This window comes from Lonchura striata, chromosome 5, assembly GCF_050655825.1.
Source record: "Lonchura striata isolate lonStrDom1 chromosome 5, ASM5065582v1, whole genome shotgun sequence".
Taxonomy (NCBI): Eukaryota; Metazoa; Chordata; class Aves; order Passeriformes; family Estrildidae; genus Lonchura; species Lonchura striata.
Window position 1 is genome coordinate 34,995,968 of NC_140707.1, and position 13,563 is coordinate 35,009,530.

Sequence of the window (13,563 nt, forward strand, 5' to 3'; positions counted from 1 at the left end):
TGTTCCTGATTTTCAGAGCTGGGCTCTGTAGATGGAGTTTCCAGCACCATCTGAAAGAGGCCTGATGAAGGGGAAATTCTATTGTACAGCCTCCTGCAGAGAAACTGGTAACAGGTAGTGAGTAATTCAGTGTGAAAAAGGGGTAACCAAAACAGGGCAGTTTCAAGTGAGAACACAGTTTGGTTTGACTTGAATATAACCATGTGGAAAAAGGAATCATTTCAAAATTGCTTAAATTTGCTGAAATTCACTGGCATGGTGACATTCCCCACAATACACTTGAAAATCATCCACAGAACATCTGGCAGCAGTAACAAAGGCAAACAAGGTTTTTGGGTTGTGTATGGAAGGCTACAGAGTATAAACCACAGACGTTATTACTTTGGCATTCAGTAAGGCAGCTGGATGGTCTCTTTTGGAATAATGTGTACAAATCTGGTCACTGTATTATAGGAAGCACAGAACAAAGATCCAAAAAACACAAGAAACCAAATCAAGTTATTAATGCTTTAGAGAGCAGCTTTGTGAAAGAATGGTCAAGAAAGAACTCTGTGGCTCAGCAGAAAGAGTCTAAAAGAGGTGACTCTTAAGGAAGCTTATAGGATCCCAAGGGAATGGAAACATCCTGATGTCAAAAAGCCCTACATGATTGTATGTTCACAGTCCAAAAGGCTGTGGACTGGAGTTAAGAAGAGGACTAGCTGAACAGCAGCAATTTTGCAGTATGTCTATATACAGAAGAATGCAAAGTATGGAAGAAAGAGCCAGCGGTGGAAGTAGAGCCAAGCAGTAGTCAGGGAGGGGATCTCAAGGGCACTGGCAGTGGGACTGAGGTACAGAGCGTAAGTTCTTCCGCCACAAACTCATTAGTCTTCATTAGGCTCTTATCCAAATAATTAACCTTGTTTCAGATGACAGCCACAACTCAGAATCACAGAATCAGCAAGGTCCAACAATTAACCAACACTGCCAAGTCCACCATTGAACCATATCCCTAAGCATCACATTGGCAAGTCTTTTGAACACTTCCAAGGATGGTGATTCCATCACTTCCCTGGTGGGGAATGGGGGTGGGGGGAGGCATTCCAATGCTTGACCACATTTTCAGGGAAGAAATATTTCCTAATATCCAATCTAAACTTTCCCTGGTGCAACTAACCAAAAGGTTAGGCATTTTCTCTAACCTTGTGACTTGGAAGGAGAGACTGACGCCCATCTCTCTACAACCTCTTTTCAGGTAAATGTAGAGAACAGTAAGGTTTCCCCTGAGCCTCCTTTTCTCCAGGCTGAACAACACCAGCTCCCTCAGCTATTTCTCCTAAGTCTTGTGCTCCAGACCCTTCATCAGCTCCATTGCCCGTCTCTGGACACAATCCAGCACCTCAATGTCTTTCTTGCAGTGAGGGGCCCAAACTGGATGCAAGGTTCAAAGTGTGGCCTCACCACTGCTGAGTACAGGGGGACAATCACTGCCATGGTCCTGCTAGTCACACTATTGCTGATACAGGCCAGGAAGCCATTGGCCCTCTTGGCTACCTGGGCTGCTGTTCAGTAAGACCTCAACAAGAGATGGGCAGAGAGGAACCAGTGGAAATTTTAAACAGGCAAGTATAGCATCCTGCATCTGGACAAGAACAACCCCATGCACCAGCAAAGGCTGAGGGCTGACCTGCTGGAAAGCAACTCTGTGGAGAAGGACCTGGGGATCCTGATGGATAACAAACTGTCCCTGAGCCAGCAGTGCCCTTGTGGCCAAGAAGGCCAATGGTGTCCTGGGGTGTGTTAGGAAGAGCATTGCCAGTAAGTCCAGGAAGGTGATCCTGCCCCTCTACTCAGCCCTGGTGAAGCTAATGAGGAGCACTGTGTCCAGTTCTGAGATGCTCAGGACAAGAGAGACATGGAGCTCCTGGACCAGGTCCAGTGGAGGGTGACAAAGGTTATTAAGGGTCTGCAGAATCTCTCTTACAAGCACAGGCTGAGTGACTTGGGCCTGCTCAACTTGAGAAGAGACAACTGAGAGGGAACCTCATCAACATCTATCAGTATCTGAAGGGAGGGTGTTAAGAGGATGGAGCCAGGCTCTTTTTGATGGTGCCAAGCAGTAGGACAAGAAGCAATAGGCGGAAACAGATGCACAGGAAATTTCCACATGGATACGACGAAGAACTTCTTTCCTGTGGGAGTGACCATGCACTAGGTTGTCCAACAAGGTTGTGGAGTTTCTCTCACTGGAGATACTCAAGAACCATCTGTATGCAACACTGTGTAATGTGCTCTAGGATGAACTTGCTCAAGCAGGAAGGTTGGACCAAATGACCCACTGTGGTCAGTGACCCATTCTGTGATTCTGTGATGTTCCATAGACCCAGCACAGGAAGCAGGTTACATGAAAACAGAGAACTTGGGCATGTAAAAGCTCTTGTTGACCTCTTACTTGTCAAGGATTTCTAAATCTAGCTGTGAATAATGCTGGGCAATAAATTTCTGATCTTTGCTAAAAAGTCTAGATGTTGGTCTGAAGGAATCATACCAATTGGAAACTTTATGCAATACTCAATTTTCATTTTTTATTTGCTAAAATGAAAATTCATATTTGTGCATCCTTACACCTCTTGCTTGTTAATATTTTTTCTTTCATTTGTCAACAGATCATTATAATAACATTTCTTCATAATGTAGTATCTTACTGAATTTACTTAACAGATAACTACATTTATCTAAAGTTAAATCTGTTTACCTTACCCTCTACTTCTTTCCCCACTTAGCCTAGTTATATCTGTTCCTCTGCTTTGATCCCCTTTAATTTTCCACAGTGTGGTGTCCAGCAGTATACAAAGCATCCTTCATGCATTCAGGCTCTAGCAGGATAATCTGCTTGCTTTAATCAGCTAAGGCCCTTTTCAATAATTTTGGTTTTTAGTCTCTTTTCTCCCTGAAGGTGAAGGAGTCTGAGGTTGTTTTTTTTTTTCTTTGAAGGACAAGGTTTTCAAAGAAAGTTGCACTTTTTTCTCAGTCCGTCTGACTGATAGACAAAAGCAGCTTGAGAAGTTAACTAGGCCCTAAGAGAGCATTAGTTTTGAGACATAAATAGAGCTCTCATTTGGCAGAAATAACATATTTCAAAAACTTATAATAATTCATGCTGTCTTTTTCTTCTCTCTCTTCTTACCAAATCACAGCATCATCCTTACTCCTCTACCATAAAACAACAAAACAATATAGAATAAAAGTCAAAGCCTGCTCAGAAGGAATTTGGGAAAGGGTGGTGGAGATCCTCTCCAAACCAGCTCATTAGAGAATTAAATTTGTTGTCAGTAAAAGTGGAATTAATTACAGTTTCAATCTTTGGGCAAATGGTCCATTTATACTAGAAACTGCCCATAAAGCTGAAGTGGTGCAGAGAAGTTCCTGCTCTAAAGAAACACTTCGTTTCTAATGCCTGGGGAAATGGTACCAAATTATTCAGTGAAGTACACAGGCAGACTTTTTTAGGCTGTAACACAACTCAGCCTGTAGACACCCCAGGCGCCTGACCAACAAATCATACCATTTTTTCAGACTATAGTTGGGTACCTTTTATACAGGAAGTGGGATCACCACAGACCTTAGGAGGTGTCTTCAGTTTGCTGTGATCACTGTTTTCCTATCCCCTACAGCAAGGTCAGTGAAGACCATGCAGAAAATTACATTTGCCCATGCACCACGTTGTCTGCCAAGAGCTGCTGGGAATAAACAAGGGCAGTTTTGGTGCATGACCACGTTGCTCCTTCCTGTCCCTAGGCCACAGCTGAGTAAATAGAGCTCAATGTTGCATGATGAAGAAAGAAAGAAAAGAAGGAAGGTACCAGTCAGAATGAGTGAAAACTAGAATCCACAACTGCCACTTTAGTTGCTACCACAAATTACTGCGTCTCAAGTTCCAGTAACAAATGAAGCAAATCATGGAGTGTTTAAATCTGACCCCACAGCACAGGGCAGTGAGATACACACACTCTACCATGCCCTTGCAGTGGAACAAACTTGCTCATAACCATATGCTTAAGGATGGAGATTGCAGTCTCCATGTTAATCATGTTCATTTACAGCTGAACTAACACTTCATTCATCTACTAAAAAAGAGCTAATAACAAATTCCTAAGTAATTTTAAAAGAACAGCTCACTATGAAGGAGCCTAACAGGAAGTACTTTGACCATTCCGCATAATTTCTGCTCTACTAGACCTCAAATTCTTGCCTAGCTTGTACTGCTACTGAGACCATGCCACTAGCAAAATCCTAACCTTTTCCTACAGATTGGCTTGTCCCGTGAATAGTTTATTGTCTTTTAGTGCCTGAGGCAGACTGTTTCTCATGTTTCAGAGATATAGAGGAGAAAGAATTTTGTCCATGTCATACAGTCTAAGGAGGTACCATTTTCTGGATAAAAATGGCCTACCTTGAGAAACATGGAGGCAGCTGCTTTGTACTTCCCTGGCTTTTACAGCACATATTAAAGCAGCTTCTGGTCTGTATGTGGCTAACAGATGGCACACAACCTGGAGTGATGCAAACTCCAGGAATACTAAATTATGTGTTAATGCCGCTGTCAGTGTTGTGCATGAAGTGTAGACACACCTGAATTATCTTAAAACCAGTTATCTTCCATACTGACAGCAGCCTACAGCTCAGCGAAGGCTGTAAAATCTACCCAGGAAGCCAATAAATATTTAGGACTTAGCCTGAATTGCAGTCATTGCTGCTGTATCTAGGCTGCTTTCAACATAAGAAGTAGCTATCTAGAATGTTGTCACAACATTTTGACAGCTATAAAAATGCCCAAAGCAGTAGGAGAATATTTACTGCAGCTGGTGTATGAAATCTGCTCCAAAAAGTCACATTATTAGCTTCCCAGAAACAACAAGAATTGCCTTGATGAATATTCATTAAACATTAAAGTTCCCTATTCCCTATATTTTTTCAGGTACAACCAGTATCCAAGCAGACTGGAGCCCTAAGCAATGCAGCTGTCCCCTCTGAATTATGGTAGGACACACAATTTCCACAGGTTGTTTTTCTACTACAGTCATGAAGTCATTCAAGAGTCATAAAGGCATAGAGCTGTAAATCAGTCTCCTGCAAATATAACACAGAACAACTTAATTTCTTTTTTTTTTTTTTTAAGAGTTGGAAGAGTCTTTGCTGGCCTTTAGTTTTTTAGTGCTTCTGGTGTAAGTACCACATATTTAGTATCCTCTCTATATCCATGAAGGATTGCAACTTTGTAGAAAACAACAAAAAAACCAAAAGCCCCCCAAAATAAAAATCCATGTGTTCTCATGCTGTCTCCAGGAACTGCAATTTTACCAAAAAGTGAACATAAACATGAGCATTGATAATACTGCAACTTCACAAGTATCATCTGGATAGCAGGCTAAACCCTGCACATGCCTTGTTCCCAGGATACCTATGGCCTAATTTCCTCCATATATCTAGTGCTAATAACAATCAAAAAGTCAAGAATTCTAGTGGAATTATCCAGGGATAGGACTGAGCATATTCATGTAAGACATGTACAGTAGGATTCATTTTGCTCTTGAAATGTAAAGCTTCTACAACCATTAAATCTTAGTTCAAAGAGTGTAGGAAAATCAGAAGAAAACTGAGAGACACCCACTTGTTACTTCTAAGCAATGGGAAAATGCTCTATAAGCCAAAGATTGATACCAGGTTAGATAAAAAACAACTTATTTTTTTAAAGGGGGATTTTCTAGTGAATAGTTTAAAGAGGATAATGGTAAAATCTGTATCACGGATCAACATAAGAACCTGTTCTTTACATGGAGTCTTGGGCATAAGTAGCTTTTAATACTGTGGCTTCGTACCAAGGTCTGGCTCAATCTCATTATATACTAGCATATATGATTTCAATATTTTATACATTTTATAAATTACTAGCATGTACTTTCTTATTCTAACAACTGGATGCATTAATTCTGTCTTCCTGATGATGAAGTTCAACATGCACCTAAGCCAACTTAAACTTATACTCTTGCTGAAAGGGACAGGCTCACTCTTCTTCCTCCTTTCTCATCACTTGCTGGTGGCCACATGGCTCTGAACCACCCCTTGTACCAGCTCTGCCACTCAGCAGGCCTCTTGCTGAGAAAAATTTAACTTTTTCCCTGGGCTAGTGAATTGCACTGGCTCTCAGAAATATGTGATGAAAGCTCATGCAAAGCAAGCTGTGGAACAGCACAGCCAGCTGCAAGGAAGAGGGAAGGAGGTGGATAAAGACAGCAGATTCACCTCTCCTCAGCAGAGAAAAACTGTTATATAGGCTTAAGTAGTTCCCTGCTTCAGACATTTTAATCCTTAAAGTCCAAGATGTATGCAAGGCAATGTCCTAAGATTAGCGATCCTCTATGAAAAGCAGATTCAGCTTTACCTGCTGTACTTGCACCCTGCCTGCTGTAATGGCTTGTCAACACCCTGGTATCAGACACATTTAAGACAGAACATTTGGTATCCTTACTATCCAAGCAGGCAGATGAATTCAGGTTACTCACAGACCTATGCTTTCCACTGATTCTGTTTAGGTCCTCCCAAATGGGATCCTCAGGAAAGGACCCCAGAAGCCTTTGTGTCTGACAAGACAGCAAAAGCAGATAGGGTAACTGAAGAATGCACAGAATAACTACAATTTGGCTCAGATAGAAAGGTACCTTCAGCAATTGGCTGCACCCTGGATTGCCTCTCCTAACCTGTGAGAATTTGAGCAAAATCCTGCCAGACACAAGGGAAGGGAGCTGCTGCAGGTGAGCAGTCTTCACAAACAAGATGTTTTGCACTCTACAAAAGGTGCATGACTGCAAACAGCAGACTTAGGTGACTCCTGTTGACAACAGGTAAAAAGAGCCAGTTTACGATGTGAAAAAACAAAAAGTGAAAGAGATATAGTGAGATTTGCCTGGAAGAGCCTATACCTGACTCAGGACAAATACAGTGGAGGGCTAAGCAGACTGATACAAAGAACGAAGTAATTTGTTCTTGAGGTAGCCCGGACAGTTCATATGAACTGAGAAATGGGTCCATTATGGGCAAAGTTTGTAGCACACTACTTTGAGCAAGCTAAAGGTTTTTAAGAGTTAAATCTTCTAGATGGTGTGATTGTTTTCCTGCACTTTGATCTTGAGCCCTTTTATCAATAAACCACTTGCCAGATTAACAAAAACAGAAAATGAATTTATACAGAACTGCTCCAATTCTATCCCCAGAATCCAGATTCTTTCTGTTTATACAAATGTTAATCATCCTCTAGTCTTTTTCAAATGCCCCATAATTACCCTTTAGTATGAAGTGTTTCATGTGGCAGCATTACTTCAGCTTTGAGTGAATGCTACTCAGGGCACCATGAGCTGTGCCAAAGGTACAGTCCAAGGCTATCATTTGGCGTGCTTATGTGGTTAACATGGTACATCCACAAACTGAAAAATTTAAATCTTCATTAGAAATATAGAGACATTAGAAACATTTCAGCTCTCATGGTTGTAGAGCAAACATTCCAATACTTAAAGAGTTTAACTGATACAGTGTGATATTCCTGAATCCACAGAAAATCTGAAACATGATTGAAGTTTGATCTTTTCCCTTTAGGAACCTAAACAGTGTGCCTAATGCAACACTAAAGACAATGTTAACTCTTTAATTTCTTGTTCTAAGTCTAGAGTGGGACTTTGAATGTAGTTTTGGCTTAAAGAATTCAGAGTTCCTAAAGTGCAAGAACAGCAAACAATAAGAAAGGAGAAGCAGCCACAACTTCTGGCAGTATTTCCAGAAGCAGAAAAAGAAGATACAAGATGACAAACAAAAGCGTCTGGTTTAAATTTTCCAGTACATAGTTGAATACAGGAACCAGATGGTGACTTAAATGGACACCCTATTTTATCCATGCAATGTTCTTTAACATTTACAAAGATAAATCCATGCATATTCCAAAGCACATATAATCCTAAAGATATGCTCAGCTCATTGAGTATGATCTCTAAGGGCATTTAGCTGTCTCTAAAGGACACAGGCCTAGTTTTGTGGACTACAGTATGAGAATGTATGAATACTCATCATGTTTCAGAGGCACAGCAAACCCAGACCAAAACAATGCAAGACAGATAAATGGCTTTTAAGACAGATAAACTAGAAAACTAGAAATAAGGTTCTATTTCAGAGTGAAAGTAATTTATAACTGAAATGCCATAATATTTGACATTTTTTGTATGTGTCCACTATGAAAATATTTTTTCCTTTCACTATAATGTTACTAAAGATATAACTAGCAGATCTCCCCAGCTATAGGTGATTTAGCCTGCTTTTATCTTGTTCAACAGATGACTTTTCCCCACTTTGAGAAGTTTTCAGTCACTCGTGTAGGAAATAATCGATCCAATGCCAGAGCTAATTGGTCTTGTAAACAATAAGGAGAAAACACTCCTGTTGAAGTTCTGGCCATCTGGGGGGCAGACTGCTCAACCACTTGAAACAGGACCCACAGCACTCTTAATAGTGAAGTACAGGAATGCCGGCAACACTTCACTGAAGGGGACCATCAACATTTCCCCAAGCTCTCAAACAGCAGCAGTAATCTTTAGACAAGATGTGGATCAGCCTCCACTCAAGAAAACAAGTTGTCATTAAGCTTAAGATCTTCAAAACAACTGAAGAATTCATGGCTACACATCACGAGATGGGCAGAGTAAATGGGCAGGTGGTATGCAGCTGTATTTCACTCAATGCAGGACCTTACATCCTCCCTTGGATATGTACTAGGACTAGTGACAATATGGCCAGTCTTCAATTAGTGTTTGGTATTTCCTTTCTGATTTGGAAGCCCTGAGAAACACAGTTAGCTGGCAGACAGCTCATCTGTGTCATGCACATAGGGTCAGGGAGCAGAAGAAAGCTATGACATTGACCTAAAAGAAAGAGGAGGTAGAGGATAAGGAAAATACACAATGAACTGTGGAAATGCTGAAGATTGCTGTAACAATGTAAGATCAAAGATTCCAGTTTCTTTCTATACAACTTTTCCAAGAAACATCAGTGAAAAGTTCCAATGAACCAGTTCTGGTAGAATCAGGTATTTTCAAATATGTGGCATGAGGTGCAACAGTCAACAATTTTCTCAGAACAACGAATAAAACAGGAATGTTTTGGACTTTCCTCTTTTAGTGACTTCTTGGGAAGAAGCATTCAAAGAACGGTGCAGCTGCTACAAGCCCTCAATGGAAGAGAGACAATTTCAGCATTAATTTGTATCATGACTAGGGATAGTCTTGTGTGTCTTCCTGACCCTGCTCCACATCAACTCTTAACTAATCTACTGCAAGATTTTGAACAGTTAACTGCACCTTCACCAAGAGCTGTTATCACAGCAGGCACTCTGCTGATACTGCTTCTCTGAAATACATCCATCACGAGCCCAGCCGTGAAGGAGACAAGTTCAGGCATGCAAAGAACGGAGAATTCCATGTGCCACCAAGAGTGACACCAGTATGCAATTATACAAAGCAGTCAAGGCACTCTATTTGAAACTCAAGAAGCTGGTTGTGATCCACAAAGCATTGAAGGATCTAGAACATCTTTCTCTGTGCATTTGTGTTCACCTGGAACCATCTATCTGACATAAACATGCATCTTCCAAGAACTGAAAGCCACCAGCAGGCCTGACTATTCTTTGACTTTACTGCATGGTATATTTACTAGAGGTTTACACACAGGCTATGCAGTATAATCCCAAGTACCCAGACTATGGGCTAGTTTTCTCCAATTTTCTTTCAGAAATTATAGTGCCTAAAACAACAGTCTGAAAGGAAAGGACATTGTTTTTAGGAGCCTCCAAGTCAACAGTTAAAGTCTCTATTCATAAAATTAAGTATGGTATGTGGACCTATGCTTGGCAGTATTGCTCAGTCATAAAAAATGCTCTTTTATGAGTGTGAAAACTGAGAAAGAAAATGAACCTCAAACAAAGCAAATCTATAAGACAACTGGCTGGAGAAAGGTAATCTGGTTAATGACGAGACTGAAGAAGTCATCATTAGTTATTTAGAAGGAAATGCAGTGGAGCATGTAAGCTTCACAGAGAATGCTTGGAGCCCATTACAATATCAATGAGCTAGATTAATGATTGTAAATGACCACCACTACAGAACTGGTCTGAATACAGAACAGAATGAATGCACTATGAGAAACCTGAAACAAGGCATCCAACTGCCCCTTTTAAGGGTATGCTTTTGGCTAATGCTTTGTAATGTCCCTTGATTTTAACTCTTACAATACTCTAGTGAGCTATGTGTCCAAAATAATCTGGTTATTTTAAGATTGAAAAGAGAGAGAAAGAATGTTAGTTTGCTCTGTATTTCACATGGAGAAATACATATTTAATAAAAATTTAACATAGATATTAATTTCTAAAAAATGAAACAAATTATTTCCTTTTTTTTTTAATGTTTCTTTAAGGAAGTTCTGAACTTTTCCATTAATTCTGAAAGTTTTTTATGGACATAATGCATCTTTGTCAAAGTTTAACTTGAATGCCACCTATGTTACAGCTAAATAAACTTCCTTGGACCATGTACCATGAACCACAAGTTAAGACTATTTTGCTGGAAGAAAGTTCAGGTCCTAAATATTCAAACATTATGCACTAACACTGATGCTATGCATATATTATGGTAATCAGAGAAGTGCAAGAAACTAGACAAAAGAGCAAGTTGTTTCAGAAAGAGAAAAGGACACTTTCTTGTTGTTGCACAGTGCTTTCTAGAGGGGAATAAAAGACCATCTACTGGAAGACACGTGTAGAGAGGAATACATACCATAATTCTGGCTTGTTAAAACTGAAAACAGAATTCAGTTGTGCAACCTTTTTCAGCCTTATAACAAGACCAGGCTCTTCAAGATCTTTGTAAGGATCTTTATAGCAGGAGCAATAAAAAGGAATATCACTTAACTGATTAGATGTGGGATGATAACTTAGCATAGTGAGCAAATAATTTTTACTAGATATGATATGCAAATGATTTTTCCTAAAGGAAGCAAGATCATCTTCTGTAGAATCATGGATGGATTGCTGCTGTGATGCAGGCTACTGAGAAGACAACAAAAAAAAAAGTGGAACGAAACACTATCTCTAAAAGATGTAGGACTGTCCTTAGTTGGAACAGTTAAAAACCTACAGTTACTGCTGACTAACCCATTAATAGCAACAGTCAGTGAGGTGGGCCATCCACAGTGAGTAACACTGTTCTAACCTTTACTAGCAGCTGGGGCCTCAGCTACATTGCTCTAACACAACTGTACTCTTTGTGGTTTCACTTACATTTTTTCATCTGCCATGCAACAATATCCGGACTGTTCACTAAAAAATCATCATGGAAATGCAAGTATGGTAAACCCTCAGAGGAGGAGCGAGATGAAAGCTGCTCTTTAAGCATCTCCAGTCATTGAAGACTTAGAACACACATGTTCCTTTTATTTCCTGCAATATCTGCCCTTTTTTTCCCATTCAATGTTAAGACTTATGGAGCAAGTCTGAAAATCAGATGGCGCAAATTGTACAGCAATATAGCTGCAAGAATCACTTAAATATAATGTATTTCAGCATGTGTTCTCGACTCAAAGGAAATAGGCTGCATCTTTCAAAGCAAAGCTTGAAAGCTGAGGTCCTATTTGCTCCCTGCAATTAGAAATATTTCTTAATACTGCCCTGATGGGAAAAAAATGCTTCCTGGTTTTTCTGGCAAAAGAACTCTCTCAATTCACTGCATCATATGTAGCTGTATTTTAGTAGTCCTTTATGTGAAGTGGATGGTAAAAAAGGGGATTCTATATGAATGCATTAATTTGTCCTCCTCTCACTTTCATGCCATGTTTAAAGGTAGCATCTATCCTTTCAGTTGCCTTTCACATGAGTTATCTTCTGTCTGGATCTGTTTCAGGCTTTACCGTGCCAAGTCCCCGCCTACATGCAGTACTAAGGCCTCCAAAACTAGTAGTGCTAGCTCTTAAGAGATTCAAGATTAAATGAAATTATTAACACATACAGGATCCAAAAGGAAAGCAAAAAATATCCCATCTCTAAGAATCCTCAGAGACGTTCAGCAAGAGATAGTTCCTCAGTTATCAAAAAAATAAAAAGTGACTCTTTGAACTGGAGAACATGGGGCCATGTGCCAAAACAAGACTTAACTGATCCTGGAATTGGAGAGAAGAGGGCCTTTAGGATTCTTGCTTGTAGGCATCAAACAATGATGAAGTTCAAGGTTTCTAAATTATCTCCACTAAATGGGATATGTTTGGAAAGTCATTTTGCATGACGTGTATCAAAGGAAAAAACAAATCTTCTCACTATTTACTTTTGTGCTTTCCTTTTAGAAGGATATTTTCTGGGGTTTGGTAAAGAGCAAACAAATGAGTGCTACAAAGGGAAATAGACTGAGAGCCTTTATGTGTACATCTCATTTTCACTTGCAGCTTTGTATACACAGCTGTGACCAGAACAGACTTTTGCTGAATGAGGGACACACAGTTCTGCAGCCACTGCCACAGCAAAAGGAAGATGATAATTTCTTGCTTTGCAGTTAAGGTTTGAAATAATAAATCAGTGAATTATTTGGAAATTTAATTAGCTTTTCTTTGAGTCCCTTTTCTTTTTGAACTGTTGTCTGTATCACTCTGAAGTCTTTCCATGAACACAGTGTGGATCTGAAAGGTTTCAGAGCTAGACAGACTAGATTCTAATTTCAATGTCTGAGTGAAAATGTTAACTATTCTAGATGTTAAAAGGAAACACTGAAAATACTTTCTATTGTACCTATTAGAAAACAAAAAGAAAACCACTCAGCTGCTAGAAATGTCTTGTACAGCAGGAATATGTGGAGATGTAGGAGCAAATTTGTGGATGCAGTAATGTGCCTTCAGATGCAAAATAGAAATAGGGACAGAAGAGTTATGACTAGATAATGTAAGTATAAAATATTCCTCTTCTTTTCAGTATTTTAGTATTTCTAAGAGTGAATACTACTGGTCACCAACACAACATTAATGATAATGATATATCACCAAATAGCCATATCTGATTCCAAAATGTCCAAAAGCAATAAGGGGGGGAAAAATTGAATTAAGGAATAAATTTAAGCAGGCAAAATAGTATCTAGAATGTTAATGCAGAAAGATAAAAAGTATTTATAATTTTCTCAGAAAAGTGACAATGTTTGGCTCAGTGACTGTCATATTTTTGTCACAGATGAAACACATAGCTGCACACAGAATATTTGGGATCCAGTCACATTTTCTCCCCTGCCTAGAAACAAAGGAGAAGAACATAGTTGTATAATTTTTCATGTTTAATCATTTTATAATAGGTTAATAGTTGATATGTAACATTATAAATAGGGAATCTGTAATTATTTTACAAACTTGCCTATCACGGCCTACAAGCATTGATGGGAATAGAAAACATGGCATGAATGAACAACGTAGAGAACTAAAAAGTTATAAAAAGACCAAAACTGTTAGTATCCCCAGTAT

The 13,563-nt window shown here is 39.5% G+C and overlaps 1 protein-coding gene across 4 annotated transcripts in view; it reads right to left on the reverse strand.

The window, feature by feature from the left end:
• Positions 1–13,563, reverse strand: part of CSTPP1 (centriolar satellite-associated tubulin polyglutamylase complex regulator 1) — a 79,038-nt gene that overhangs the window by 14,674 nt on the left and 50,801 nt on the right. The window contains exon 1 of one of the 4 annotated variants that reach the window (XM_085581774.1): positions 1–13,563. This exon is cut by the window's right edge and continues 19,513 nt beyond it. The exons of the other annotated variants lie outside the window; for them this stretch is intronic. Within the exon in view, the coding sequence (XP_085437900.1) occupies positions 1–220 (220 nt within the window). The 5' untranslated portion in view covers positions 221–13,563. 4 annotated transcript variants of the gene reach the window in all.